A 26,677-nucleotide genomic window follows, 5' to 3' on the forward strand; every position below is an offset into this window, starting at 1 on the left:
ACAAATCACACTTGCCAGTAGGATCAGTAGCTTCCTTTTTGTCTAAAGTCATGTGTGTCGGAACGTTAGGAGAACTTTTAAGGCTACCAACATGAGACCAAAAGGACTTAATATCTCTAGGAATACCATTTTCAACCTTACTGATGTATTCTGAATAGCACGTGTGGGTGAGGTCTCTGCACTCCCTTCTAGTTCTCCGAAAATTATCATAATCAATGTGCGCCCCTGTATGCTAATTAACAGCTGGTGTGGAAAGATCCATTGTTGACCAGCTGACTATGTCACAACACAAGTCATTAAGAAGAATCAAACCTTACAACCACAGTTTAAGTAACATTTTTACTTTCTTTTTATAACTACTTTTTATAATTATTGTAATGTGTACAATTATTAATTTTCAGTCAGTATATAAAACTGTTTTAAAGCATTGTTCACAGAATCACGATGAATGCGGAACGGGCGATAGCGAGCTTTCTCAAGGTGTAATACTCCTGTGGGCCACATTGATTTGAATATTCTCAGGAACTAGTGACGAGAGGAACTAACACAATATGAGTTTTCATATTCATAACCTGCATATTTTGTTCATAAATCAAAGCGGAAGCTACAGTCTAGAAGAATAGTATGACGATTTATGAAGGAATGTTGGTCTAACCTCAAATTATCTGACAAATAGCAGTCGACAACTAGATCAGCTGATGCGTCAGATAATGCGAATATTTTAGTGGTGTTTGTATTACAGCTTGAAACAACGCTGACGTACCGAAAAAAAAAAAAAACAACAGTTTAGTAAAGTTTAAAACTGTTTTCTGGAAACAGAATGTTCAAACATTTTAGGAAAAAATTGTGTTTAAGATCGTGTCAATAATTTGGTTATTAATTTACAATTCGTTTGTGTTTCAAATTGTGTCTAACTCAACAGTTTTTATTGGGTAAGTCATTTAGTTAACTGCGTTTCAACTTGTGTGGGTTTCAGTAGTTTTTATTCCTTTAGTCATTTAGTTAACTGTGTTTCAACGCTTTGTGTTTCAACTCTGTGTGCATTTCAGTAATTTTTATTCGGTTAGTCATTTAGATAACTGTGTTTTAATATTTTGTGTTCTGATTTGTGTAAACTTCAGAATTGTATTATCATTTTTAGCCATTTAATTACCTTTGTTTCAATAATTTGTATTTTCACTTTTGGATTTTTGTGCATTTCAATACTTTATCCTGTTGGTAATTTAATTATTATTGTTTCAATACTATATGTTGTAACTTGTGTAGTAAAATAAAATAATATGCTTATTGTGAGCTCTTAATTCCATCGTATTCCTCTATTCAGCCAAATGTTGAAACGTTTGACAAAGTATGGGCAAAGTAGTTCACACTATACTATGTATGCAGCTGATCTGATAAACAGTTTAATCAACTAATGTTTTCACAACACCTTACATGAATTTAATAATTGACTACCTAAACTGTTGTTTGACAACATTTTAATTAAACTTCATGACGATGAAAACTGTTCTCAAATAATTAACAGTTTAGCACAAACAGCTAAGAACATTACACAACTACAGAACAACTACAACCACCGACCTAAAAAAATAAAACAGTAGTCGGCACTAATTCAAGTTAATGCTTATTGTAAACATTCTGACATGCTTCTTAAAAATGCTTTAGAGTGATCTTTCCAAACTAAATACATTATATATTAATGAAACTACCTAATATTTCGAAAAGTATATTTAGCACGATTCTACTGAAGACTGTATGCATAAGTATTTGTAATAAAGTTTGTTGTATAGGTAGCGTAACCTCATTTTCAGGAATATAAACTCTACGTTTGAGCAAGGAATACAAGTACACCGTACACAGACAAGACAATCTTTGCTGTTAGTCTTAGAATTATTTACCCAGGCGTTCACCGGCAATTTGGATACAGCAAAGCACTGCAAAGTTAGTATTTTATTATTGAAGGCGCCAAAAAAATCGCCCTTTAGGTACAGCGTTTAAGGGCAGTCTGACATGAAAAAAAATTTTTTTTTTTGGGGAATTTTGGTTTTTTTATTTATTAATATTCTTTAGAAATTTTCTCTTTAAAATGGTATATAATATACCTTATTACTATAATATTAACCTTATATAAAAAATATATATATAAAGGCTTGCAACTGTTGTTTGGCGTTGAGCACCACTGCCTTATAGTAAACAACAATCTATAAAAAATAGATATTAATTGGTTTTGTTATGTTGGTACTGTTTTGCTTTTAGTCTGGTTTTAGCTGATATCACACACTGTCAGCAATATGACAGATGTCATCTGTTGTTATTATTTTATGTTGGAGGTTTATTGTGAAGTTTTGAAATACTGTGTTTTGTGATTTGCAAGTTTTCCCCTGTTGTTTTTATTTGTAAAGGAGTTTATTGTAATTGAATGTAGATTAAAATGGGTAATAAGAAGAGAGTAGGAACTAAGAAACTATGTTACAAGAAGAAGACTGTTGTTCGTAGCAAGAAAACAGTAGTAACTTCAGGTAATGAAGAGGATAGGCCTAGAACACCCAAGTTGTTTCCACATCCAATGAGAAATTGAGCCCTAACCTAGCCTGCTATGATAATTCAACTGATACCTTACAGTATGACATAGTAAACATTGTACAGCTAGAATCAGTTTTGAAAGATGTTGCAGTGTGTAGGGTTTGTCATGGCAACCTATCATTTAGTCGAAAACCATTAGCAGGGCTCGCAGTACAAATTTCCGTCTCCCTGTAGCTGTGGCATGACAAAAGCTTTTGACAACTGTCCCAAAGCAACAGATATTAGGCCTAGGCCTATTTGAGGCAGCACCAAGCAAAAGTTCACAATGCTACTATGACTTGAACCTAAGGTTAGTATACGGCTTGCGTGTAATAGGAAAGGGCTATACTGCTGCCCCAAACTCTTTGCGGCATGATGAATTTACCCGCTCCGCCCCAGCAAGTTCAATCAACATGAACAGTTTTTGTCCAGCCATGTAGAAAGTGTGTGTGAAAACTCTATGAAGAGAGCAGTGACAGAAGCAGTTATTGAAAAATGGAAATTCTAATGACTTATGTGTTGCGGTTGACGGAAGCTGGCAAAAGCGAGGCCACACCTCGCTAAATGGCGTTGTCACAATTACTTCAGCAGATACGGGTAAAGTAATAGATATTTATTCAATGTCAAAATACTGTAAACTGCCCTCAGAGAACAAGCAACCAACACATAGAAATATGCAAGGCAAATTATGTAGGTAGCAGTGGAGGTAATGGAAGCTGAAGGTGCGACTGCAATGTTTCAAAAGATCCGAGACTAAATACGGTGTTCGCTATGTGGAGTACCTTGGAGATGGTGACTCCAATGGCTAATGCAGCAGCCGTTGTGGCAGAAGCACCATAGGGCCCAGATGTGTCCATTCAGAAGTTGGAAATGTGTAGGACACGTCCAGAAGAGGATGGGGACAAGAATAAGGGACTTTATCATGAAAAATAAAAGGCTTGAAGCTTTCTGACGGAAAATCTCTTTCTGGGAAAGGTAGGCTAACAGGGAAGAGGCGATCCAACAAATCCAAATATACTATGGACTAGCCATCCGTAGGAATACACACAGCGTGGAAGCCATGAGGCGAGCAGTTTGGGCGTTGTACTGTCATGTTCAGTCTACTAACGATACGCCTTTACATATTTTATGCCCAGACACCGAAGACACATGGTGTAAGTATAACAAAGCCGCCAAAGAAAAAACTAAATATGACCACAGCCAGCATTTTCACCTCTCACCTGTTCTAATGAAAGCAATCAAACCTATTTTTAAATCTTTGTGCAGCCTAGAACTACTCAAAAATGTCTCCAAAGGAAAATCTCAAAATCCTAATGAGTCTATGAATAATGTCATTTGGGCTCGGCTCCCTAAACGCACCTTTGTTACACTAGGTGCTCTTAGGCTAGGTGGTCTATGAGGCAGTCCTATCATTCAATGATGGGTACAGCTCCAAAGTGAAAGTTTTAGAGCACATTGGGCTAGAACCAGGACTGAATATGCGGTTAGCTTTAAAACGTCTCGACACCCAGCGGATTCGCAAAGCAGATAAAGCGGCTACCGACAATTGAAAAAAAATCAGGCAATCAAGGACTTTAGCCAAAAGGAAGCTGGAGGATCTGTATCAAGAAGCAGAGGATCCAGACAACCCTTCCTACAGTGCAGGCCATCATTAAACCAAGGTATGAGTCCAAAATATGCTTACCTTCTTGCTTTTTCTTGAATTTGCCGAAACTTGTTATTTTTTAACTTTGGGGCCCTATAACTCAAAAACTACTAGGCCTACCCCAGTCAAATTTTTATACAGTATTCTACTTTACTATTGCCTAGTTCCCCTCATGGGAATTTATAAATATCTCTTGTCAATGAGGCACAGTAAACATTTTTACTTATAAAAAAGTTAGTTAAAAAAACAATAAATTTATAAAAAAAATTATAACTTTTTAATTTTTTTTTTTCAAATTTAAAAACCTCATGATAAGACCTAGATTATAAGCTATTTATAAGTAAAATAAAAAATCAGGACTCTATCTATAACCATTACAGAGATATAGGTTCCCAAGTTAACATTATGTTCTTATGGAGGTCGGACTGCCCTTAAAATATTTATGATCTGATTTAATATCTTATCTCAGGTTATAAATGCAACCATACATATAACGTAAAGAGCTATACAGTGTATTTGTAGGGAATTTTATATATTTAGTGGTGGATTTTATTAAAGGATTTTATTAAACAGGTTTTAATATTGCAAAATCAATAATAAATTATACATTGCAAGACTTATTTAATATATTTAGAAATAATAATAATCAATTACATATCAATGCTATATTAATAAACTATGATTTCTGAAGAGTTGCGACCTAATAAAAATATATTGCATAGATTGTCTATCCTACATTATTTGTTTTTTAAACCCACAAGAGTTTACTGTGAAAGTTCATTATTAAAAATGAAAACACCTGTTTTGAGCTAAGAATTGTAATTTGACGAGATAAACTGATATTTTTAGCATATAATGATATATAATGCTATTGCTTTTGCTATTGCTTGATATATATGCAATTCGCTTTTAATTGAATATGACATGAAGTTAAATATATTTCCATAAGGGGAATGGGGCTGCAGTAAAAACAATGAAGAAAGTAACTCAATTATAATAAGTCATCTGTTATCATTTAGCAAACAATCATTTGTTTGGCAGGTTTCCACTTGAGGTATATCTGGTAATTGACAAATCTTTTCCCAAGACAATGCATTAGCTGAAGACAACTTTGTTTGGGGTTGGGAAAGCCAAGTGTACAGTATTTAGAGGTTTTGTATTGTGCAACACAACAATGGTCACAATGTAAACACCTATTTTGAGCCAAGGAATTGTGTGTTTGTCTGTAGTATGTTGCAGTTTAAGATGGCATCGTTTATAAGCTTCCATTGTGTTGGCAATGGGTTTGTTACGATTTTACAAGCATTGAACTTTATTGCAGATTGTGATTGAATAAGCACTTACATTATAATAGTTTAGGAGGCTTTTATAATCGCTATTTTATTAATTGAAAATAAAATTATTAACACAGAATGGATTTTTAAGTCGTCCCAGTGCGATGGAACGTTAAAAATGGCGTCTTTAACATATGTTCGTTTCAAAAGAACAATATTAAACCTGAATCAGTTTTACACTTGTACGAGTATTTTATTAAACCTACAATTCGCACACATCTAAACAGTTTTTAGATATTGTGTTCCGGATATTCATAAAAAATATCAAACTTTTTGTTATTTTATTGTTTGATTATAAAACAGTACTATACGCTTTGTATTCAAAGTCATTTTGAACTTATGCAAAATGCATACCTGGGTTATGAGCTAAAACAATATAGTTTAAACTATCAGAATCTGTTCAAAACGAGGTTTGTTTGACCTGTCTAAATTGTTCAGTGACTTGTAAGCATTCAAGATGAAGGCCATTCTGAATTTTTGAAGAGCTGTATTTATATGCAAATTGTAATTATATAATTAACTGTCCTTACGAGGCTTGTAAGATATTAAAACGTTTGAAAATGGCGTTAATGTATACGATAAGCACAAATAACAATAACATAATTTATTGATATATAATTATATTGTTATGTTCTCAATGTCATTATTGAATATTTTACAACAATTTTAAAGTAGACGTGTTTTCTACTAATAAGTTACTATAAAAAATAAAATTATAATATAAATGAGTATAACCTTGGAGGTATCCAAATAATTAAAGATGCTTAAAATTGATAAAATGTTAATATTAAATTTGGAATTTAGTTATTTATATAAGGTTATGTTCCATAATTCATCCTCTGTGTACAATGAAAACAAAATTACCGTAATATCTGTAGCTCATTCCAATCAAACTTAATATTATGATTTTACGGTGATTTTGATCAATTCGCTGGTAAATTCAATTCAGTTCATTTTTTCAAGATGGTGGTGAGATTAGTCGTCTGTTTTTTTATTCGTTACAATCCATCCAGTTATGATCTAAAATAGATAATAAATAAAATATTTCAGAAACCTTGAATCATTTTAATATTTGATAATCGTACGAATTTATGGTAATTAATGATTGTGACAATTTAATTGTCAATTGTCCAGATTCTTGTACTCGTAATTAAAAAGGATTTCATAGTAAAACATTTTGAATTAGTCAGTTTTTAATTGTATCTCCAATTCGATATTTAAAGAACCGGTTGTATTATAATGGGATTGATTTAACCCGTTAAGAATGACGATAATCTTAAGATCTATATGAGTTACATGGACAGCTTTTTAGATCAACAAGGAGCCTGTTTGAATGTTTGTAAAGATGACTACTCTTAGTATAGTTTTACCGATTTTATAATGAGATTTTATGCAAATTTAGATTATGCTAGATAAGTGAGTATTTGTACATAAATAGAACTAATGAGCGATTAAGATTTAATGTTTTAATTGTGTTTTGTAACATTGCACTTTTATCTTTTATTTAGTTTTTAACTGACAAGTTGTTCTGGGAAACAGTGTATTACTGAGAAACGTTCGCGAATAAATAAAGGGATTTTAATTTATTTAAACGTGTTTAACCTCTTTTTTATAGTAAACTTATTAGCCTATATGTGACTGATTTTAATAATATTAATATGCATATAAAAGTCTATCTTGTAAAATGTATACTTTAGAAATATTTAAGCAGTAACAAGTAACTGATACATGTCCTTAATAAAAAACACACAAAAATTAAAAATGTTATACTTGTGTAATCATACTTTTAAATTTCACGGCCAAAAATAAGTATGCTAAACGATTTGAGATTAATATTATTCCAAACATTTTGTCATGTATTTATTTTTTAGAAAACTATTAAGGACGGATACTTATTTAATTTCATGGTGAAACAAATACTAAAATACTTATTGTATGAGAAGAAATGTATTGCTTCTTGTATAGGCATTATTTAAAAAATGCTTAAGTTTCCTGGAATTCTGTTAAGCTTAATTGATTTTCACATTCACGTGACAATATGAATGAAAGTCACTTCACATTCCTTCAACCCCTATGTGTGATTATAATAACACGCTTATATAATGCAAATTTAATATAAAAACACCAAGGGTTATACGCTTCGAAATGCTTTGATATTGCTTTGTTTCTGCTATATTTTAATTTCTGTGATCTCCTTGGGGTTTGTGTGACCTTGACAAGAGTCATGACCATATCCATAGGCCATAGAAGAAACATCTAGCATTTAAATTGTAAACTAAGGTCAAATTGTACCTAATTAAAAAAAAATTGGTGAAATGGGATGTTATCGAGAAGTCTTTTAGCAGTCAAGGTAACAAAATCTTCCTTGACTTGGAAAGTTTACGATAACAGGATTCGGTTTTTATACCGCTTAGTATAATCATCGAGTCCTCATTTATCATCCTCATTTATAACCACGTATTCAAAACGAAATGAAAGTCATGCGGTTGATAGGATAAAATTAAAAGAATTTATATAATATATACAATGAGATAATGTTATAATAAATAATAACCATGACCATCAAGCAAATAACCCTTTTGGTGCCAGATACGAAAAACATTACATCGTGTGAAGTGCCACATTATTTTTTGGGTCAAAATGCAGGAAGTGGCAAATGCTTTGGAGACAAAAATTTAGGGTTTTAGAAGAAAATATACAATTATTTATGAAGATATTATGCGAAACTTTTTTATCTTGCTTTGAACACTGATAATGTATGCATTGGAAAATGTATAAAAGCCAACAACAAACGTGTTTTACCATAAGAGTATTCATAAAAAATATGGTATTTTGCTATTATTCGGAGACCACTATTTTTGGAGCGGTTTTTCTTGCCGGGAACCTAAAAAACTAGTCTTGGGACAGAGTAGTCGGCTTCTCGTCGACATCACTTCCTTGCCGGAGGCAGTAACAAGAACAGATCGTCATAATGACATTTAGTTTTTTTTCACAATAAGTCCAATAAAGTCCGTTCATTCTTAAATGTATATTTTTAGGTCCTTGGTATGAAAAACTGGTAACGAAATAATGGCCTCCTGATACTACCAAAGTACTAAATGGATTTTTACACGAAAAGATCGCTTTTGAACTGAATTGACAATCTTTATAAGTAGACTATGGCAGTTTTCATGTGGTAGAATATTAGAGGCTGTCAAAAATAATATAAAAGTGTAGTATTTCGTAAATATTGAGTAAACATGTTCTTGCAATTCTCCATGTGGCGTAGTATTGTTATTAAAACCACAGGGTTTCAGTAACAAAATATGATAACTTTACTTATCAAAATAAACAAATTGTGATTGTCTTATTGTGATCTATATAATATTGTGTTCATCAAGAAATTTAAAAATTAATTCATAACAAATATCCATTGAACGTATAATTTAATATATTACGAGAAAAATTGTGAAAACTAATATATAAATCGGGTCAAATATAAACAGTTTTGTATATCTCTGAGTTTTGTATACAATTATACGTATACAAGTTAGGCTGGATACGGTTATCACCAAATGCAGCGGTTCTAACAGAAAGGTCCCCGGTTCTATTCTTGGAGAGTTAAAGAAGTTTAATGTGAAGGCGTCTTGAAGCTAATACTTTATAAAAAGGGAATAAATTATTAAGCATACAGTATAGAAGCGTCTGCTGGATTCACAAATACCGTTTGAAGGAATGTGGAGCAAATTCCAGACTAATTGTCATGTAAATATGGAATTTAATCAAGCATCACCAAGTTCCATGTATAAATAAGAAATCATCGTTTTTTCTGAAAGTTAAAAGTACTGCATTTACAATATAATTACTACTCGTGTCATAATATATTTTTTTTTCCGACAAGAGATAACATAACTAATTGTATTTACATTTCGATATACAATTTTTTTTTTTTTTTTTTTTTTTTTTTTTTTTTTATAAAAAGGTTTAGTTTATCTCCAGTTCACCTTCCTCTTCTCTTAGTGTAGCGTCTGCAATCCGACTACAAAATGTAGTGTAATCTAGGTGAAGAGTGTAATTTATTTATTTATTTATTATTATTTCAACGGCATCCGCCAATATACAATAATTTCACAACATTTTCATTAATCTAGGTGAAGAGGTAATCTCTCATTTATTGTCGCAAGAACCAGCGACAGTATCTGTCACAATAATTTGCGACAGTACACGAGATAAACATTGCTAATCCTTATTCACATTATGGGACAGCATTTGCGCAACTTCTCGTGCAGCTTTACTTGCCAGTGTAAACGCAGCCTGAGAACTAACTGCATGGTCGTACTAAAATATGAAATAAAGCGATACAAAGAAGTTGACCCAGTAAGTAATCAGAATTACCCAAGTACATTATCAGATGGCGCTCATCGCTATTGCAGCGATAACGCTTATCGTGTTGATAACACAAGTTAAAATCAACATCACAAAAAACATTATACGTTTGTTTACCCGTGGTTAAAAAACGTTTCTTGCAGTCCATATTGAAAAGAAAACGTTACGTAACTCCGTGAAAGATTTAAATATACACGATGCAGGGTTCTCAAATGCGTGTTAATCATATCTTTGAAACAAAATAACACAGTTCCACGAACAAAAATGATAGCGTAAAACTATCTCACCACAATGGTCAGCCCTGGTTTAAATATTCTCAGTTGAAAGCAATTACGTCATCATTGATAAGAAATAAGTTTAGTTTTTTGTAAAACGTGACATTTTTTTGTAAAAAAATATTAGTTTGGTATATAGCAATTACCACTTTTTGTTAATTACAATTTGAATCGAAGGTGGTTAGTGACATTAACAACTCCCCAATTCGTGGAATCCAATTGTGAAGGAAGGATAATAGGATTTCGGAAATTTGCCATCGTTAAGTGTATTAAAAAGATATAGCACAACGTTTCGAGGATTGCAATCTACCCTCTTCTTCAAGTGAATGTGGCAAGGGACTGCCACTCAAACTTAAAGTAATTAAGTGATACCTCACGAACTGTATAAAGTTGCACAGCAGCCAAGAGCACAAACTCGTTATGCATATAACGATGGCAAATGTTCAAAATCCTATTATCATTTCAAATCTTCCATCCTCTATCATAAACTTAAAAAAACAACTATGAATAGTGAAAAATGTCTATTTTGAGTCGGAGCCTTTTTCAGCCGTCTCTTCCAACTCAAATTTGAAAAAGTATATAACCTCAATAAACAATACTAATAGCACTCACTTACAAACTAAAGAACATATTATAATAAATAAATGGAAAATTAGACTGTGGTATTTGTGTGAATATTTAATCATATGACTAATGTTGCTTCCATTAAAAGAAAATATTCCACCGCCCACTGTGAAAATGTATCTATTTTGAATAATTCCTTATGAATTCCAAAATCGCTTAGAGGTAGAACGACTAGTTAGAAAATAAAGTTCATACCTGCATCTCGATAGCCGATACTTCTTGGTGGTAATACAGGATGTCCCTGAGCGTGAAGGACGTCTGCAGGATGAGCGCTAGGATGGGAATGAACGGCAGGATCAACATCTGCAGCAGCTGGAATCTTCGGCCATTCTTGTAGGCAGGGTTGGCAGCCTTGTCGGGACAACACTGACTGCTCACTCCCACGTTGGAAACTTCGTCAGAGCTGACCGAGTCCTGGTCTCGGTCCTTCATGGCCGGCAGGATCTGTGGACATCATCGTGATGATCGTTATCTGATGGTCACCCTCATCAATACCACCACCACCAACACAAAATACGGCAAAAAGTGGAAAGGCAGTCGCGGGACTGACCGACAGAAGTGACTAATTCTTATTTTTTCGTTTGCTACTTATTAAATGGTTATTTTTGATATATCAAAATATAATTTTTATGTAAATTATTTAACATAAAAAGTGTTGTATTGTCTATTAATTGTATACATATTTTTTTAAATATTTTTTACAATTCATATATTACAATTATCATTAAATTCTGAATATTAATTAAAGTAATATATATATATATATATATATATATATATATATATATATATATATATATATATATATATATTATGTTATTAACTCCACTTATAGGGTTATCTATTTATATTAATGTAATTAAAGGGTTTTAGTTATTTTCATTACATTTATATATATATATATATATATATATATATATATATATATATACATATATACATATATTTATACACGTTGATTAATATAGTTTGTATTAGTTCTATAATTTGGTCAGTATCTTTTCACTACAAATTTATACTTCCGAAATAATTACTTGATTTTCATTTTCGTTATATTTAAAATATGAAATTACGGATTTATAATAACTGAAATAAGGAGTACAGATTTTGGAATAAAGTTTTGCTAAATATCTTGTTGCTCTATATCTCGTTGTACTTATGTTTTTATCGTTTGACATTGTTAAATTTAATTTATTCTTTAAAAGGTCAATAAATGATTTTGACGTTTCTTCAGCAAAATTTGCAATAAAATCTGTGTTTATGTAATTTACTTTTTAAGCGAATGTAAGGTATGGTTCAATGTAACTGAGTAAAGGTTATTTATTATAATCAAGAGAAAGACTAATTTTCTTCCAGAATTAAATTACACTATGGCTTTCTTAGCTAGAAAAGATCTAATCAGTTTATTTTTAACACTGTTTCAAATTTCGTCAGGACGAAATTAGTAGTGAACTGGAATAGGAATTAGTATTAACCGCGCTGAAATTTAATTTAGAATTCGATGAGAATTAAATACTGCTTTTGAATTATGCAGTGAGTTCATCTATTCACAGCCCCATTATAAGAAGTAGTCACTTTTGTAGGTCAGTCCCGCTACTGCATTTCCATCCCCCCCCCCCTGCAAAACATACATCCATAGTCCGCAAAAAGAAGTAGTCACTTCAAAAATGACATTCACAATACAATCCGTACTAGGACCCGAGCAAATAGTCTACTGGTGATCTTTCCCTCACTTATGTATTTCATACAAATTAGTATAATGGATTTCTTTATATACATCTACGTTACTCACATTGGTATAATAGGAAATAACAAGAGAAGCAGGTCGTTCATACAAAGTAATGCAGCCGTTTATTGATACATTATTCACACTGCAAATAGATTACCTTTAGGTTACATTTTAAAGGTACATTATAAAAACCAAATCAAAGATTTGTTCTGGCTTTTCATTTTGCAATTTTATTTACGACATCAAGGGTTAAGTCTTTTTAACAGCATAATAACATTAGAACTTCTTTGTTTTAATTTTGTTATTGATGATAGAAGGTTTGAAAGGATAACACAATTTAGAACATTTACCATAGTTATGTTACAAAATGTATAACGTAACGTTTCGAAGATTGAAATCTATCCTCTTCATCAGGTGAGAGAGTATTTGGTACATTACAAAAGAAAGAAAAGAAAGATAAAAAGAAGAGAAAGAAAATGGGTCAAACATTCCCAGAACCTCCTTGGAGTCCAGACAGGAGAAAATGAACCCAGGCGTTATCACTGCAGGATGCAACCCACGTAAGAAACCTAATGAAACTGAAGATATAGATAACAAACAAATTTGTCTTTGCTCTCTGTTTAAAAAACCTTTACATTTTGATACAGTATATAAAGCTCCATTCTTTTTAAGTTAAGCTAGCATAGGTTGATTATAGAATTGAGTTTTAGGAAAAATCGAAGCTAAGTTTATTCCATTTTCGTTACTTTTCTACTTCCCGAGTTTGGTTAAGAAATGTTTGGAAATTGTAAAAATCTTCAACCAACAACCAACGTTATTTGGAACGAATCCAGGCAAACAGTGAGAGCGAAGATTGTATTGTTTAATATTTTATATCGAGTACGCGAAGGGAACAGAACCTACGGAATGGAAAACTAAACTTTCTAATTGGGTGTCGGGCGTGTTTGATGTAATTTCTGTTTGGTAAACTTGTGCCAGGTCCTAGAGTACTAATTACTTTCACTGTGTTTCGTCTATACAGAGCTCCAAAAAAACAGCTGTTTTAATGTTGTCATAACGGTTTTTTTTCGTTACCTTATAACGAGCATCTACTAATGAAATGCCCACAATTTGACTATGCATGGACTATTGAACTAATGTTTCCAACAAATTAGGAGAATACCAGATGACGATAGCTCAGAAAAACTCAAAAAAATTATCCAGTTTGGACGCAACATTATATAAGGAAATAAGTCGATTTCTGACAACCTTAAAAAGAAACATATAACCTTGTAGAGTAAGAATGATCGAAGGCAATCACAGAGGAAAACAGTGGAATAGTTTAATTAAGTGAAATTTATTTCATTGTGTAATTCCAAGTCAGCCGTAAGGCATTTACATAATAAAAACAAATATCTAAAAATCAGCTGGCGCACAATTCAAGTTTTTTCAGTGAGCTAACCTCAAACTCCGATACTGTTTCAGTAAAACTAAATCTAAAAACACAGTTTTGTTTGTATATAAAAATGACAGTATTACTGTGTTAAGTCAATATGCAATAAGTATTAAATAAAACGTGTAAGTATTAAGTTTGTTTCCAGTATGATTAAAACCCGTTGTTCTCCCACACGGAGTAAAAGTGTCTTTAGGTGCTTAATTGTATTTCCGACCTGGCTTTACATCGTTCGTAAAACGCGCACAGAAAACAATAACTTTTGGTAATGAAAACTTCTATGGTAGTTTGTTTTTATTTTTGCTTTGAACTTTATTATGCTTACTGTGCGGACATTTTGTTCTGGAAATTACTAATACACAAGTACTTTATGAGTTTCATTATACCAATTTTTTTCAATTTTATGAAATATTATCTGTAACTAAATATGATCTGTAAATAACACGAGATTTTCTTAATTGTTCATATCATGTAATGAACCATTTCTAATTTGCCACGAGTGCTGACTAACAAATTGATTCACTCGTTAGTCGTCCAGATAGACCCTTTAACCTTTAAAAATAATTTAAATAAATATAAATGAATAAAATCTCAGAAATACACACATAAATTTAATATCAATTGGATTCCAACAATACGTGTTAAATCATGCAAGTACAAAGAAACTGCTGTGGAATTTCAAATTTGACTAGAAAGAGCGAGATCTAAGATGCAAGAGTGAAGCAAGTGTCTTGCCTGGTCTTATTATAATTTGACAGATCTGAACCAACATATGGGTCGAGTATTCTATATAGGTTATATCTTTAATTAGGGTTGATAACAGTATCCCACTTTAACTTATGCTGGTGTAATGTGAGACAAGTGCTCTTGACTGCTTCTGCCCATGACTTGCATCCTGTACAGTTGAAGGAATTTAGCTTTGCTCGTAGGCCCCAAATACTACCCTTACAACAAATAAACGACACCTGTGTGGCAGGTTGCGTTTACGTACTAGCCGCTGAAATGAAGGCGCAACAATCTCTTTTACGACTTTAAACTCACGATTACGATTTGCAGATTAGTATTGACAAATACGTTATTTTCAAAAACACGTTAAACAACACTACAGCAACTGAAAAACAAGGACAAGTCCTATTATTGCTATTATTTGGTATTCTCTTATTATTTAATTCCACCACAATCAGCATTGTAACAAAACAGCCTGATTGTAGCGAGTGTGATGAGTTATTTGGGCCAATACGATTCCTAAAAGGAGGGTTTTACCCATGAGTCACAGGATATGTTTTCGGGACGCAGCGCATAATGCTACCCCGCCACCCCTCCCGCCTATCGCCACACACACAAGGTGACGCGCGCAGCTAAAGTCCTCGAACTGTACAGTGACAAAGCATGGGTTCACTTTCTCCTGTCTGGATTCCAAGAAGTTTTCGGGTATGTTTGACCCCTTTTCCTTCTCTTCTTTTTTTTCTTCCTTTGTATATGTACTAATTATTTCCTGACATGAAGAAGAGGGTAGATTCAAATCCTTGAAATGCTTATATTTTGTAACATATAACGATGACAAATGACCGAAATACCATTATCCTATCAAATATTCCTTCGTCAATAAAATACTTTAAGCAAAAATTTAATATGTTTAGAGCCAAGAGAGTAACAATCGTGATAAACACTGCCTGGGGAATTTTAATATGAGAAATCCTTAACAAAATAAGACATTTTTCGTTAATTAATTTCTAGAGAAAGGCATGGTCTGAAGTTTATTCTTCATTCATCCTATATCAGGACTCATAAAGCTAATTAATATCCAGGTTTGTATTTGTGTTTTATAACGTTTACACCACAACATGTTGTATCTTCGAAATAATAAAGCAATAAGACTATTAAATCTCTAAATCGCTAGTTATTTTACTGACCAAGGATATGAAGCATGTGACCTCCTATATATAAAATAAGCAGTTTGAACTGGTATGAGGAACGCCATTAAGGTTGAGATTGACCCTAGGGAATATGTCTTATTAGTTTGGCGGCCAAGCGTGTAAACCTGAAACGGGTCTTGGCAATGTTGGAACATCGATAGTAAGAGGAATCGATTGTAAGAGACATCGATAGTAAGAGACATCGATAGTAAGAAACATCGATAGTTACGAATTATAAACATTACATTTTTGACAATCGTATATTAATACCAATATTTTAAATTTAATTTAGACAATGGATCAATACGATTTGAGTTTAATTGATACAATCGTAGTAATTAAGATTAACAACTTCAACCAGAGTAATGCAGGAACAGACAAGAACGTAGTCAGAAAATATTTGGGGGGTCCAGATCATTTGAGGGGTCCAGACAACTGGTATTTTCCCGTAGTGGACAGGGAGCCCCATTTTGTTCCTTAAAAAGTTCTTGGTCCGTTTCTTTGTTGAGAACAGCAATACATATCAGTAATACTGCATTATTTAAATAATAATAATACTTTACTAACAAAGTAATTGAAAATTGGAGGAGGGCGAACCCCTTGGACAACCTTGCTGGCTACGTCCTTGGAACCAGAATGAAATTTAAAATGCCTCTATTTATTTGAATGAAAGAATGATAGCAATAAAATGCGAAAAAGGTGTGAAATTATGGTTTTAGATATTGCATAACCCTGAAGTGGTGGCAGAAATATGGATATTTGCCATCGCTTTGTCTGACAATAAGAGAAACACAACGTTTCAAACACTGATATCGGCTCCCTTCTTCAGGTGTATAATCTTAAACTGTACGTAATGCATTTAAAAATTACAAAATAACAAATTGCTATAAACAAATCATAGACAAGATTACATAAGATAATGAGTAATAAAAATCAATAAATTTAATGACAAAGTCGCTGCCTTAAAAATGGAGACAAAAAGAATAAAAAAATGGATTGAAAAAACCTCGTACTTGTTGGAAATGAAAATCATCAATATGTAATCATCGATATAATACAGAACACCTCCCAATATATTGACGTCATCAAAACCGACATATTTGGCCCCAGTGTGTGGTCTATGAAAGGTGGGGGGGGGGGTGAGATTTGTGGACCAAGCCTATCACTCTGTCTCAGTGTCTACTTTCTATTTTCCTTTGTATTCGTTAAATGTCGTACTTTAAGATTTAATCTAATATATTTGATTTAATTAAGATTATCTAGTATCTAGCATGGTTGTTTCAATATTTTTTTTTTTTTGAGAAAAAATATTTAGCTAGATATAAGTATGACTGCTACTACTGTGTCAAACATTTCCAGTATTATGACGTTATGTAGATGATTTTAGGTATATATTTTTTTATTTCTACTTCTTTGCTTTCACAAAGAATATTATCACTACGAATTTTTTTTGTACTAGTTTATTTTTATTTATGTTTACCTTTTTTTAAGAGAATCTTAAAACAACTCATCTACACGTCTGAAAGTTGTGGTTCAGTGCCAAAGCCGACTATTCAAATCACAACGAAATTTCCAGAAATATTATTCTTTTCAGTCACATTCTACAACAATTTCATCGATCTTAGTTTGAAAACGAAAGTGACATACTAGTAGTACGTATAAATCTTTGAAATTTTTAGATAATCTTTTATATTGTATCGAAGGATACTCTTACTTCAGCTGAATGTATATTTATGTCCTCCTGGTAGATCGTTTGGCGAGAAGTATACTATATCGGGCACCCTTAGACCATTGTAGTAGGGTATGAACTGAACCACAATAGAAGGTGTGGCCCTGAGACCATCAAGGGCAATGTAAGGGCGAGGGGAATGGAGGGGTTAGGGTCTCCCTTAGGACAACAGCGTGCTCAAGGCTAGATAATGTTGATTTGAAACGCATTAAATAAGTACAGAAGCAATGATTGGCAAAAAAGAGTTAAACTGATTATGTAGTTGAGGAAATTATCACATTGAATTTAGCAATATAATTATGGTTTTATAAAATATAATTACTACCTTTTTCCAATGTTTATCTAAAGCGTTTTGGAACAAAATGCAACACTTTACAAATCACTATAGGCATATACAACATTGTAATTTTAGGTCTATTAATATTTTTATAATTTATTATGTGTGAAATCTTACTTACGTTTAAAACAACGTAACAAAATGTAAATTTAAAAAATGTTCTACTTATTTGAGGAAACCTTTTGTTTCAGAAATACTATTGTAATTACAAGAAATTAAATAAATAAACTAAATTTATTGTTATCGTGGTGCAAAAGTTGGGTACTACTGCATATGCTGCTAAATGTAATGTTTTTTTACGAAAACACAGTCTCGAGTACATTGTATATTAATTAATAATGATATATTTACATACATTTTATATTTTATCCTGCCAGATTTTACAGAATAAACTCTCAAAATATATAAAATTAGAAACAAACGACAAGTCATCAAAAATAAAAGTTAACCCGTTTTTTACTTCGGTTCTAGTTTAGTTATGCAATTTACTAACAGTTACCCGTGGCCTTACACGCAATTTCTTATTGAATAAATGGACTATCAGAGGCACACCCTTTTTAAAAGACATAACAAACTCTCCTGTAATAGAATAGAAAATTCTAGGGAGAGCGCCCTACAGCCTTCATTCGATCGTTATTATTGAACGATTCGATATATTATCCAACATCGATTATATATAATAATCGTGTGCAACAACTATAATACATGAACAACAAGAATAATGCATTACAATTTTTAACTACATAAATTTAACAACTATATTGAAAAAGAACAAAACCAACTATGGCTTAGTTCTACTTATCAGAAAAACGTTACAATATTTATATTTTACCCGGCTTTCTTGAGCAACCGCTTTTGTGAAATGGAGGAAAGGGTTATCCCCATGGGTCGCCGGGAGCCAAACCCACACGAAAAATGTCTCATATCTTTTCCATATATTCATCGCCATTTGTCAGATTCTCAAAATTTCCTTACTTCTTGCTTTTTATTGTTTACATTAAAAATTACAGTACCTAATAAGTTGAAATCATATGTTGAGGCAAATTAATTGTATCGAATTTGTTAATTCGGATGAAAACAACCGAATAACGGGGTAAGTCGGTTATTACAGTCTGCTCAAATATACCTGCAAAACTTCATATAGATCGGTTTATTGGATTTTGTACGAGTTGGTGTCGAAATTCTAAAAATTCAAATATTTAAACATCAAAACATCTTTCTTCACAAACGTTCGCACTTTTAATACTGGATTAACAAGGTAATTTAATTGCAATTATTGATTAAAGCGATAAAACTTTTGTTTATATTCCATGGTAGATAATAAAGTACATTATTATGATCAGTATAAATAATAGACGCTTCCTGTTGAGACCGTAACACTGTCCTGGGTTTAATAATATCTTGTTGTTAATTACCACATTTATCGCAGCCACTACAGTGACAGGAGTAGAGGTTATCTTGCCCCGGACGATTAATCTAGGACAGGTTTAGCAGTAACAAGTGTAGAGGTTATGGCGTACAACACGGACAGGTCATCTTACACGAGATTAGGTGGATGAAGAGGGGTGGGAGGGGGGAGTGACCTAAGCCCCTTCCGGGTAAACTCACTCTGGGCTTATCCGAGTTATCGTGTTATGAGATCCGCCTTCATTTTGGTCTCTAAACCAGGTCATGATCAATATATTCGGTCACAAAATTTTGTTTTTGTATTTTTATATAAATGATCTGTATGTGTTCATAGATAAACAATACTATTAGTAGATACAGTATTGTTAAGTATACGTTCCAGACTTGTAGATAGCAGCACGCTCTCTACGGAATTTGCGGGTACTACGCCGATCGTAGCTATGCGACGTGACGTAAAGAATGATAACATAACTGTACAGGAGAGATAGTGAATGGCTATTCTGAATCAAGAATGATAGCATGACTGTACGAGAGAGATAGTGAATGGTTACTCTGAATCAAGAATGATAACATGACTGTACGAGGAAAAGCAGTGAATGGTTACTCTGAATCAAGAATGATAGCATGACTGTACGAGAGAGATAGTGAACGTTACTCTGAATCAAGAATGATAACATTACTGTACGAGGAAAAGCAGTGAATGGTTACTCTGAATCAAGAATGATAGCATGACTGTACGAGAGAGATAGTGAATGGTTACTTTGAATCAAGAATGATAACGAGAGAGATAGTGAATGGTTACTCTGAATCAAGAATGATAGTACGACTGTACGAGAGAGATAGTGAATGTTTACTCTGAATCAAGAATGATAGCATGACTGTACGAGAGAGATAGTGAATGGTTACTCTGAATCAAGAATGATAGCATGACTGTACGAGAGAGATAGTGAATGGTTACTTTGAATCAAGAATGATAACGAGAGAGATAGTGAATGGTTACTTTAAATCAAGAATGATAACGAGAGAGATAGTGAATGGTTACTCTGAATCAAGAATGATAGCATGACTGTACGAGAGAGATAGTGAATGGTTACTCTGAATCAAGAATGATAGCACGACTGTACGAGAGAGATAGTGAATGGTTACTCTGAATCAAGAATGATAGCATGACTGTACGAGAGAGATAGTGAATGGTTACTCTGAATCAAGAATGATAGCATGACTGTACGAGAGAGATAGCGAATGGCTATTCTGAATCAAGAATGATAGGATGACTGTACGAGAGAGATAGTGAATGGTTACTCTGAATCAAGAATGATAGCATGACTGTACGAGAGAGATAGTGAATGGTTACTCTGAATCAAGAATGATAAAATGACTGTACGAGGAAAAGCAGTGAATGACTATTCTGAATCAAGAATGATAGCATGACTGTACGAGAGAGATAGTGAACGTTACTCTGAATCAAGAATGATAACATGACTGTACGAGGAAAAGCAGTGAATGACTATTCTGAATCAAGAATGATAGCATGACTGTACGAGAGAGATAGTGAACGTTACTCTGAATCAAGAATGATAACATGACTGTACGAGGAAAAGCAGTGAATGACTATTCTGAATCAAGAATGATAGCATGACTGTACGAGAGAGATAGTGAATGGTTACTCTAAATCAAGAATGATAGCATGACTGTACGAGAGAGATAGTGAATGGTTACTCTGAATCAAGAATGATAACATGACTGTACGAGAGAGATAGTGAATGGTTACTCTGAATCAAGAATGATAGCATGACTGTACGAGAGAGATAGTGAATGGTTACTCTGAATCAAGAATGATAAAATGACAGTACGAGGAAAAGCAGTGAATGACTATTCTGAATCAAGAATGATAGCATGACTGTACGAGAGAGATAGTGAACGTTACTCTGAATCAAGAATGATAACATGACTGTACGAGGAAAAGCAGTGAATGACTATTCTGAATCAAGAATGATAGCATGACTGTACGAGAGAGATAGTGAACGTTACTCTGAATCAAGAATGATAACATTACTGTACGAGGAAAAGCAGTGAATGGTTACTCTGAATCAAGAATGATAGCATGACTGTACGAGAGAGATAGTGAATGGTTACTTTGAATCAAGAATGATAACGAGAGAGATAGTGAATGGTTACTCTGAATCAAGAATGATAGCACGACTGTACGAGAGAGATAGTGAATGGTTACTCTGAATCAAGAATGATAGCATGACTGTACGAGAGAGATAGTGAATGGTTACTCTGAATCAAGAATGATAGCACGACTGTACGAGAGAGATAGTGAATGGTTACTCTGAATCAAGAATGATAGCATGACTGTACGAGAGAGATAGTGAATGGTTACTCTGAATCAAGAATGATAGCATGACTGTACGAGAGAGATAGCGAATGGCTATTCTGAATCAAGAATGATAGCATGACTGTACGAGAGAGATAGTGAATGGTTACTCTGAATCAAGAATGATAGCATGACTGTACGAGAGAGATAGTGAATGGTTACTCTGAATCAAGAATGATAAAATGACTGTACGAGGAAAAGCAGTGAATGACTATTCTGAATCAAGAATGATAGCATGACTGTACGAGAGAGATAGTGAACGTTACTCTGAATCAAGAATGATAACATGACTGTACGAGGAAAAGCAGTGAATGACTATTCTGAATCAAGAATGATAGCATGACTGTACGAGAGAGATAGTGAACGTTACTCTGAATCAAGAATGATAACATGACTGTACGAGAGAGATAGTGAATGGTTACTCTGAATCAAGAATGATAGCATGACTGTACGAGAGAGATAGTGAATGGTTACTCTGAATCAAGAATGATAACATGACTGTACGAGAGAGATAGTGAATGGTTACTCTGAATCAAGAATGATAGCATGACTGTACGAGAGAGATAGTGAATGGTTACTCTGAATCAAGAATGATAGCATGACTGTACGAGAGAGATAGTGAATGGTTACTTTGAATCAAGAATGATAACGAGAGAGATAGTGAATGGTTACTCTGAATCAAGAATGATAGTACGACTGTACGAGAGAGATAGTGAATGGTTACTCTGAATCAAGAATGATAGCATGACTGTACGAGAGAGATAGTGAATGGTTACTCTGAATCAAGAATGATAACATGACTGTACGAGAGAGATAGTGAATGGTTACTCTGAATCAAGAATGATAGCATGACTGTACGAGAGAGATAGTGAATGGTTACTCTGAATCAAGAATGATAAAATGACTGTACGAGGAAAAGCAGTGAATGACTATTCTGAATCAAGAATGATAGCATGACTGTACGAGAGAGATAGTGAACTTTACTCTGAATCAAGAATGATAACATGACTGTACGAGGAAAAGCAGTGAATGACTATTCTGAATCAAGAATGATAGCATGACTGTACGAGAGAGATAGTGAACGTTACTCTGAATCAAGAATGATAACATTACTGTACGAGGAAAAGCAGTGAATGGTTACTCTGAATCAAGAATGATAGCATGAGTGTACGAGAGAGATAGTGAATGGTTACTTTGAATCAAGAATGATAACGAGAGAGATAGTGAATGGTTACTCTGAATCAAGAATGATAGTACGACTGTACGAGAGAGATAGTGAATGGTTACTCTGAATCAAGAATGATAGCATGACTGTACGAGAGAGATAGTGAATGGTTACTCTGAATCAAGAATGATAGCATGACTGTACGAGAGAGATAGTGAATGGTTACTCTGAATCAAGAATGATAGCATGACTGTACGAGAGAGATAGTGAATGGTTACTTTGAATCAAGAATGATAACGAGAGATATAGTGAATGGTTACTCTGAATCAAGAATGATAGCACGACTGTACGAGAGAGATAGTGAATGGTTACTCTGAATCAAGAATGATAGCATGACTGTACGAGAGAGATAGTGAATGGTTACTCTGAATCAAGAATGATAGCATGACTGTACGAGAGAGATAGCGAATGGCTATTCTGAATCAAGAATGATAGCATGACTGTACGAGAGAGATAGTGAATGGTTACTCTGAATCAAGAATGATAGCATGACTGTACGAGAGAGATAGTGAATGGTTACTCTGAATCAAGAATGATAAAATGACTGTACGAGGAAAAGCAGTGAATGACTATTCTGAATCAAGAATGATAGCATGACTGTACGAGAGAGATAGTGAACGTTACTCTGAATCAAGTATGATAACATGACTGTACGAGGAAAAGCAGTGAATGACTATTCTGAATCAAGAATGATAGCATGACTGTACGAGAGAGATAGTGAATGGTTACTCTGAATCAAGAATGATAGCATGACTATACGAGAGAGATAGCGAATGGCTATTCTGAATCAAGAATGATAGCATGACTGTACGAGAGAGATAGTGAACGTTACTCTGAATCAAGAATGATAACATTACTGTACGAGGAAAAGCAGTGAATGACTATATTGAATCAAGAATGATAGCATGACTGTAGGCTACGAGAGAGATAGTGAACGTTACTCTGAATCAAGAATGATAACATTACTGTACGAGGAAAAGCAGTGAATGACTATTCTGAATCAAGAATGATAGCATGACTGTACGAGAGAGATAGTGAATGGTTACTCTGAATCAAGAATGATAGCATGACTATACGAGAGAGATAGCGAATGGCTATTCTGAATCAAGAATGATAGCATGACTGTACGAGAGAGATAGTGAATAACTATTCTGAATCAAGAATGATAACATGACTGTACGAGAGAGATAGTGAATAACTATTCTGAATCAAGAGTGATAGCATGACTGTACGAGAGAGATAGTGAATAACTATTCTGAATCAAGAATGATAACATGACTGTACGAGAGAGATAGTGAATGGTTACTCTGAATCAAGAATGATAGTACGACTGTACGAGAGATATAGTGAATGGTTACTCTGAATCAAGAATGATAACATGACTGTACGAGAGAGATAGTGAATGGTTACTCTGAATCAAGAGTGATAGCATGACTGTACGAGAGAGATAGTGAATAACTATTCTGAATCAAGAATGATAACATGACTGTACGAGAGAGATAGTGAATGGTTACTCTGAATCAAGAATGATAGCTTGACTGTACGAGAGAGATAGTGAATGGTTACTCTGAATCAAGAATGATAGCATGACTGTACGAGAGAGATAGTGAATGGTTACTCTGAATCAAGAATGATAGCATGACTGTACGAGAGAGATAGCGAATGGCTATTCTGAATCAAGAATGATAGCATGACTGTACGAGAGAGATAGTGAATGGTTACTCTGAATCAAGAATGATAGCATGACTGTACGAGAGAGATAGTGAATGGTTACTCTGAATCAAGAATGATAAAATGACTGTACGAGGAAAAGCAGTGAATGACTATTCTGAATCAAGAATGATAGCATGACTGTACGAGAGAGATCGTGAACGTTACTCTGAATCAAGAATGATAACATTACTGTACGAGGAAAAGCAGTGAATGGTTACTCTGAATCAAGAATGATAGCATGACTGTACGAGAGAGATAGTGAATGGTTACTTTGAATCAAGAATGATAACGAGAGAGATAGTGAATGGTTACTCTGAATCAAGAATGATAGTACGACTGTACGAGAGAGATAGTGAATGGTTACTCTGAATCAAGAATGATAGCATGACTGTACGAGAGAGATAGTGAATGGTTACTCTGAATCAAGAATGATAGCATGACTGTACGAGAGAGATAGTGAATGGTTACTTTGAATCAAGAATGATAACGAGAGAGATAGTGAATGGTTACTCTGAATCAAGAATGATAGCACGACTGTACGAGAGAGATAGTGAATGGTTACTCTGAATCAAGAATGATAGCATGACTGTACGAGAGAGATAGTGAATGGTTACTCTGAATCAAGAATGATAGCACGACTGTACGAGAGAGATAGTGAATGGTTACTCTGAATCAAGAATGATAGCATGACTGTACGAGAGAGATAGTGAATGGTTACTATGAATCAAGAATGATAGCATGACTGTACGAGAGAGATAGCGATTGGCTATTCTGAATCAAGAATGATAGCATGACTGTACGAGAGAGATAGTGAATGGTTACTCTGAATCAAGAATGATAGCATGACTGTACGAGAGAGATAGTGAATGGTTACTCTGAATCAAGAATGATAAAATGACTGTACGAGGAAAAGCAGTGAATGACTATTCTGAATCAAGAATGATAGCATGACTGTACGAGAGAGATAGTGAACGTTACTCTGAATCAAGTATGATAACATGACTGTACGAGGAAAAGCAGTGAATGACTATTCTGAATCAAGAATGATAGCATGACTGTACGAGAGAGATAGTGAACGTTACTCTGAATCAAGAATGATAACATTACTGTACGAGGAAAAGCAGTGAATGACTATATTGAATCAAGAATGATAGCATGACTGTAGGCTACGAGAGAGATAGTGAACGTTACTCTGAATCAAGAATGATAACATGACTGTACGAGGAAAAGCAGTGAATGACTATTCTGAATCAAGAATGATAGCATGACTGTACGAGAGAGATAGTGAATGGTTACTGTGAATCAAGAATGATAGCATGACTATACGAGAGAGATAGCGAATGGCTATTCTGAATCAAGAATGATAGCATGACTGTACGAGAGAGATAGTGAACTTTACTCTGAATCAAGAATGATAACATGACTGTACGAGGAAAAGCAGTGAATGACTATTCTGAATCAAGAATGATAGCATGACTGTACGAGAGAGATAGTGAATAACTATTCTGAATCAAGAATGATAACATGACTGTACGAGAGAGATAGTGAATGGTTACTCTGAATCAAGAATGATAACATGACTGGACGAGAGATATAGTGAATGGTTACTCTGAATCAAGAATGATAACATGACTGTACGAGAGAGATAGTGAATGGTTACTCTGAATCAAGAGTGATAGCATGACTGTACGAGAGAGATAGTGAATAACTATTCTGAATCAAGAATGATAACATGACTGTACGAGAGAGATAGTGAATAACTATTCTGAATCAAGAATGATAACATGACTGTACGAGAGAGATAGTGAATGGTTACTCTGAATCAAGAATGATAGCTTGACTGTACGAGAGAGATAGTGAATGGTTACTCTGAATCAAGAATGATAACATGACTGTACGAGAGAGATAGTGAATGGTTACTACGAATCAAGAATGATAACATGACTGTTCGAGAGAGATAGTGAACGTTACTCTGAATCAAGAATGATAACGAGAGAGATAGTG

General features: G+C 33.8%; 1 protein-coding gene across 1 annotated transcript in view; it reads right to left on the reverse strand.

Annotated features, from left to right (window-relative positions):
- LOC124365773 overlaps window positions 1–26,677 on the reverse strand; it is a 128,125-nt gene that overhangs the window by 53,661 nt on the left and 47,787 nt on the right. Inside the window, exon 2 of the mRNA XM_046821780.1 lies at window positions 11,001–11,249. Within this exon, the coding sequence (XP_046677736.1) occupies window positions 11,001–11,249 (249 nt within the window). The remainder of the gene's footprint in view (window positions 1–11,000; window positions 11,250–26,677) is intronic.

Source organism: Homalodisca vitripennis, chromosome 7, assembly GCF_021130785.1.
Source record: "Homalodisca vitripennis isolate AUS2020 chromosome 7, UT_GWSS_2.1, whole genome shotgun sequence".
Classification (NCBI taxonomy): Eukaryota; Metazoa; Arthropoda; class Insecta; order Hemiptera; family Cicadellidae; genus Homalodisca; species Homalodisca vitripennis.